General features: G+C 31.0%; 2 protein-coding genes across 2 annotated transcripts in view; both read left to right on the forward strand.

Moving 5' to 3' along the window:
- Positions 1-538: 538 nt before the first annotated feature.
- On the forward strand, positions 539-1,070 carry LOC108905013 (cytochrome b-c1 complex subunit 10-like). The gene is made up of 2 exons (XM_018707765.1): positions 539-732; positions 837-1,070. Exons 1-2 carry the CDS (start codon positions 644-646, stop codon positions 955-957), a joined length of 210 nt encoding a protein of 69 aa, XP_018563281.1. The 5' UTR covers positions 539-643; the 3' UTR covers positions 958-1,070.
- Positions 1,071-1,965: 895 nt separating this feature from the next.
- Positions 1,966-6,612, forward strand: part of LOC108905027 (U3 small nucleolar RNA-associated protein 6 homolog) — a 14,788-nt gene continuing 10,141 nt past the window's right edge. Inside the window, exons 1-3 of the mRNA XM_018707786.1 lie at positions 1,966-2,290; positions 2,820-3,132; positions 5,567-5,978. Coding sequence (XP_018563302.1) covers positions 2,199-2,290; positions 2,820-3,132; positions 5,567-5,978 — 817 coding nt within the window. The 5' untranslated portion in view covers positions 1,966-2,198. The remainder of the gene's footprint in view (positions 2,291-2,819; positions 3,133-5,566; positions 5,979-6,612) is intronic.

Consider the following 6,612-nt stretch of genomic DNA (forward strand, 5'->3'; position numbering starts at 1 on the left):
GGGAAGGTGTGTAAGTGTTAGTCGTGTGGGGATGCCCCCTCACGGGGGCGTACGTGTCTTTTGGTGTATTTGTCTGTCTGGTATATTGTTTGTCGGGGGTCGCAATTTTAAAGAAATGTATTCTAAAGTAATGCAAATAACTGATAAATAAGTAAAAACTTACCTGGGCATAACCCCGGCACAGGTGCTGTAACAAAGATGCCGACGGCGTCTATGCTTAAGCCGGGGATTAGGTCGGTGATTAAAAGGAAAGAAAGGGATTCTTTCCAGGTAGCCTTAATAAAGGCAGGTAGAAATTGCTCCTTGCACTACACTTTCACAAAACACGTGTGCTCTGGTCGGCTGCCCGCTAGGAACTCGATCGTAGTCGATAATCAACGGGCTCCACGTGATCTATTATATTCCACTAAAATGTATTATTGATCTTTTACGTTCCAAAAATTTTTTATCGAAATAGTTCACTTTGCAACCACATGGAGCGCTGTTATTTACGTTCCTTTATCCCTTTATCCTCTGTGGCACTGAACTGATATATTATTAATCAATAATGTTCTGTTATCTGTGGTTTTTATACATTTGGGAAGAAATTTGTCTGAATTTTTAGATTTTTTATTCAAGTTCACTCTAAATTTTTTGAACAAAAATGTCAGCTGCAGGATCTGTTACAAAATTGTCTTTACCAGGACCATTAAGAATAATAGGAAAAAAACATATTGAAATCGCTTCTCAGTGGTGAGCATTACCTATATCTTGCTAAATATTATATAATCTTAAGGCTATATCTTTATATTATCATTTATTGCTTGTATATCTAATAAACCTTCTTATTTATAAAGGATTGGATCTGCTATAACTTTTGGAGCTACTGCAGGAATAGGTTTGTGTTATGCCACTGATTGGAAAACTGTACTACAGTTTTTGCCATACTATAATGGTAAATTCAAAGAGGAAGAATAAAATTACTTTTATAGTACATTAATTGTTAAAGCTGTTTTAGTGGTAAATATTTAACTTATGTCTACTTTTTATGTACAAAATATATCTAGTAGGAACAAATTTAAAATCTTTTATTGTGTGAAATTATTTTGTTAATTTCTTGCCTCAGATTTACTTATTCATACAAGATTCATTATTATAATAATTTACTATATAAGTTCGAATCTAATATTAATGGTTGAAACATGCAGAATGATGAAAATTTCTTAAGTACTTGGAATACAGAACAAGTTTCCACTAATATTTGCCGCAGTAAAATATGAAGAATAATATTAACAGTGTGGAAGTTAAAGACATCTAAATAGTACAATGATTTTCCACTGTAAACATAGCATGAGTCAAGGTAAGCATATTTTCTTCATTTCATTTTATACATTGGTCTGTCATACCTTTTTTAATATTTAGTAACATTTTTTTAAAGCTACCTATTTCCCAGAAAATCATAATTTTTATAAAAAAAAAGCTGACTGGGTATGTAATCTTAATCATGTAGCATCGTTTAAAGTTCCAATGTCTCAAATTTCATCATTAATTTACAGGGCAACTTTTTGCCCTCCACCTAATGGCATAATCAATTTTTATATGTAATGGTTTATCTCTTCATTTTTTTAAATACGACCCTGGAAATTACATTTTTTGAAAGACTTCATGACCCCCAATACTGTACTGCCTTAACCCAAACTAGATTCAGACGTTTTGTCTCGAAAAATTCATCTCCAATGTACAAACTTACATGGTGATGATCTAGGCATATGGTGCAATGATAATTCCTGTTAGATATCAATTTCTTTAGACCTTGAATGTAAAAATTCAATGGTTTATTTAAGAATGGTACAAATTTATTTTGGTGCTTCATTTGCAGAGATATAAGGTGGTAAGGTCTGTTCCAACAAGAGTCAGGGATTGGTTCCAAACCGTCAGAAATGTGCATCCAACTATATTATAATTCTTGTGATTTATTCACTGAAGACACATTTAGAATTTAGCTGGCCATTATTTTTATATGATTGGCAACCTTGCTGTCCGCTGTCAATTCTTTAATTCAATTGTCAGTTGTCAAATTGTTTACACATGTCGTTTGCACCATATTAAATAGTTTTAAAAGTTAATTAATCTTTTCATACGTAATTTATAAACTATTAACTATTAAGTATTAGTTAGAACATATTAAGTAGTATAAAAATTCATTAAATTTACGCACCATGTCCGAATCAGTGGAAAAACACATGGAGTCTATGACTGAAGAAATTGAGGAAATGAGGAGAATAAAATTGTTTTCTGTAGAGGAAACTAGGTTAGTATTATCAGTTTTTGTTTTTGAATATGAAGATTTAATATAATGTTAAATGTTGTTTAATGATTTTGAGTCGGTAAGACACTACCTACTCTTATTTATTATCTTGATCTTCAGAATTAATTTAATAGAATTATGTTACATAAAATGTCTGAATCCAGGTGAATGACAATAGTTACGTCCATATAACTTACAGGTAAAAACAATAAGATTATTGGTTGATTTTACAGATCTTTTGTATTATAATTTTTATTTAAAATGTTTTGATATTCGTTAATATTGTTAATCTGTCAAAAATTTTATTAATTTGCTTACACTGATTTTAGTCTAGTTGGTTTTGATCAAATCTACTCGTATCCATAACTATTTATAAATAGTTTCAGTTGTTTTAATTAACCATATTGCAATTTAAAACTAAAGTACCTCTGCATTTAATTTTCTGTGAAAACTATTCATACTTTTAAAAATAAGTGAGAATTTACATTGTTTCAAGTAGAATTATTGTAAATTATTTATTAATTCATTTTAGGGCAATACTTAAAAAGAGAAAACATTACGAATACAAGATAAATGGAGTGTCGAAAAATCTACAAGACTTTAAAAACTATATCCAGTATGAAAAAATTCTTCTTAGGGACATTAAAGTGAGGAGAAATAAATATCGAGTGGCTGATAGGAAGAACAGTATCGAATTTAAAATTTTAAAAAGAATAAAGTACTTGTATGAAATAGCCCTGCAGAGATTTTCAAATGATTTTGCATTGTGTTTATCATATTTTAAATTTTGTAAGGAATTCAACTACAATAGACCTGCGTCCCTTGTTATACAAAATATGATAAAGGTATGTATATTACATTATTTCTTTTTACTTATATATTTGTAATTGGAAATGTATTTAATTTTATTCAGTCTCATAGTCTTGATTTCCAAAATAATCACTTAAATAATCGGTCAGCTTCAATATATACTTAAGGACTAAAGGTTGTTTTGAGAAATACACTCATAATCGTAATTGAATTCAGTTATAAATTTACACTATTCATTGTAAATTTTCTAGATCGTTTGCTATTATGAAATGCTATACCAGTAGTGTTATCGTTTTTCGTTACTATACTATATTGAGTGGTTACCTACTCCTGTAGATCTAGGTATCACACCATCTTCATAAATTGAGTCGCTAGCCTAAAGTAAATTTCTGGAAAGACCTTAACATTTATAGGTTTTTATTCATAGGAGTATGTACATTTTTCTCTTGGTAAACTGTATTTTGATATATTTACTGGAAGAAAGGCAGAAAACATTTTTGGTATTCTGTACAGGGTGTTATAAAAAAAGTTGGTCCATTATGTCAGAAATATAAAATCTATCATGTTATAATGTACTTTTGTAAATTGAAGGCTCTATTGTGAAGTGTTGTATGCATTATTATTTTTCAAAGTATTGCCCATCGCTAATCACTAGTTTTTCCCATTTTTGGCAGCATATAGATGCCAAATCACAAGATCAACTAATCTTTTGATGATATTCACCAATCAATCCAATTTTTCATATCTTCGTAAGATTAGAAGGGCTTCTTAGCCAAGCATTGTTCCATGGATTGGAACAAGTAGTAATTAAATGCAGCAATATCTGGTGAATATGATGGGTGGGGTGGGGCGTTTCTAAGTATTTTTTGACTTTACAAGCAACATGTGATAGAGTGTTGTCATGTTGAAAAATTACTTCGTGTTTTTGCTCCAATTGCGGCCTTGTTTCTTTCAATGCATGGCTCTAACGCATCAATTATGTTCGGTAGCGTTTACCAGTGGTGGTTCATAACACCAAGCTGGAACTTATTTTTGATACAGGCAGATTGCGATCGTTATCTATGCAAAAATTCTGGGTTGTTAACCATTGGGCATAGTTCGTTCCTGGCGTACTGGGCATAATGAAGTTTCACTTACATCAAAAACAAGCTGTATGCATGTGTTATCGATCACCAAATTTGCAACATGCTGAAGTTAAGGGCTCACATATAGCTGAGCACCTAGAAGTAGGGTTATGTTTAAGATTTTTTTTCGTGTATAAAACTGCATTTTTTTAAAAAACCATAATAAACATTTTGAAGTATGGCATTTATTATAAATTGTGTAAAAATTGGGTTCGAAAATTTTGAATGGTAAAAAAATTGCAGTCGTTTTCCGGGGTGTGTTTTTTTCGAGAGCGTTCGCGGTACCAGACGTGCCTCCGCCATTTCTTTTCTGAAAAAAAAAAAAAATTATTTTCTCAAAGTAGATAGACAGAACTAGTACTTATCGAGCCGGAATTTGCGAATTCAATTTTTTCGGGTCATGGCAGTCATTTGCATAAAATTGGCGGTTTTTCGCCTTAAAATTGTTGAGTAATTATAAGAAAAAAAAAAACTATGTAAAATATCGAAAAAAGGGCTCGATAAGTACTAGATTATTGTGTGAAGCATAACTTTGAAAAATTTGATCCCGATCGGTTCAGTAGTTGCGCAGATATTACTGGTACCGATTTTGAAAATACTGTTTCGAGTAAAACGCGTTTAAAGTTTTGCTTCCACTTTACAATGGAATAACTGGTTTATTTTTAAACTTACATGAAATCATCGATTCCTGGGCCATATGAAGGATCTTCTCTAGACTTGTCGGAACATGCTCTTGCTATATGTATAAAGGACGATAAATACGTAGAATGCAACAGGGGCGAGAACACCCAAATCGTGTAGTGTAGACGTAGACTATAGCCAAACAGATGACAAAGGCCGCGTCTACCTGCGCCCGACCGTTATTCGTTGCTTACCAGGACAGTTACGAAACGCTATAACTTCGTCATTACTGCGAATTTCTTTATGAAATTTTCAGGGTAGACACTCGAAGGACAGTACTTTCGAATGAGCACCTTTTTGAAAAATCGATTTTCCCAATTTACCCAGGTATATGTGAGCCCTTAATAGTTTAGGGATTGTAAATAAAAATAACTTTTAAATTTTCACGTTTGAGAGTCCGTTACTTGTTAACGAAGGCCCGTATGAAAAAAATGTATATGAAGAACTGATATTATTTTGACCTCATCTATTTGTACTCAACTTGTTTATATTAAGTCTTTTAGATCTGATTGTGAGATGAGAACTCGGAAATAAGACAAATATACTTCAAAATTAAATATTCAATATGTCTATCAAAAGTATGTACAGTCTTAATGTGAGAAAATTGAAAATGTACAAATGGAAAATACTTGATTGCTTGTTCCTTGATTATTTAATTTTTTAGAATTTTTCTCATAATCCGGAAGTGTGGCAAGTTGCAGCAGCGTGGTATATTAAGACAGATTTAAACCAGGCTTTAAACGTGATACATAAAGGATTAATGATCCATAAAAATTGCCAACTGCTTTATAGAGAAGCTATACAGTTGGAACTCTTAAATAGAGAAAAAGACGAGTGGGCGAAAGATGTAAAACTGCCCAAATCCAAGGATGAATTATGTTGTGATAAAATTAATACTTATATTCAATCCATTTTCAAGAATATTTTGGATTATAATTTTTTGTTGGAGATATTAAAAATACTTGAACAACATAATTTTACCAGCGGTGTGCAAAACACAATTATTGCTAGACTATTAGAATGTTATTGTGATGAAGAGCTTGTGTGGCATACTCTAGCCCAAAGAGAAAAAAATGGTAAGATTTTATATTTTTTGTTTATTGTATTATCATTCTGTTTTATTTATGATAAAAGTTGTTTTAATTGAATTTATTTCATTGATTGATTTCACTTGCTATCTTATTATTTTTTCTCACATTTATTATTTATTTTTAATCGTGCATTTTGTTAAAATTATTTTGTCTATAAAATGTTATTAGGTACAGCTTTTGGGATATTTCTGTAGATATTTTTCTAAAGTTTCAAGGGTTAACACCACTGTAACAACTTAAAAAAAGCACTTTTAATTTTATGTTAAGGTAATAAGAAAATACTATTTAAGATATTATTATAGCCCAGTCATTATAGACATGAAAGAGCCTGTTTTGGGGAAAAAAATACTATTAGAAGTTTCTCTGCGGAATATTGTTCGGAAGCCTTTTATAAATAATATATCAAAAAATCAACTCGAGGCTAGTTGGGAAACTTTGTTTTAACAGTGGTCAAAGTTATGGAAAAGTGGTTTTTTGACTCACGTAAAAAGCTATTATTCATAGCGAAAAAAAGTTTATACAAAAAAGGTAGGTATTAAATAAGCCTATAAAATGAAAAAAGTCCGATTAAATTCCGATAATTTGTTTATGCACAAGAGCTCAAAAATGGTCGAAAATT

This window comes from Anoplophora glabripennis, unplaced genomic scaffold (assembly GCF_000390285.2).
Source record: "Anoplophora glabripennis isolate ALB-LARVAE unplaced genomic scaffold, Agla_2.0 scaffold73, whole genome shotgun sequence".
Classification (NCBI taxonomy): Eukaryota; Metazoa; Arthropoda; class Insecta; order Coleoptera; family Cerambycidae; genus Anoplophora; species Anoplophora glabripennis.

What these genes read in the sequence shown, in the direction of transcription:
- LOC108905013 (XM_018707765.1), top strand. Translation starts at nt 644, where the DNA reads ATGTCAGCTGCAGGATCTGTTACAAAATTGTCTTTACCAGGACCATTA. An exon ending in ATTGAAATCGCTTCTCAGTG is followed by an intron (nt 733 to 836) that starts GTGAGCATTACC and finishes TTATTTATAAAG; the next exon opens with GATTGGATCTGCTATAACTT.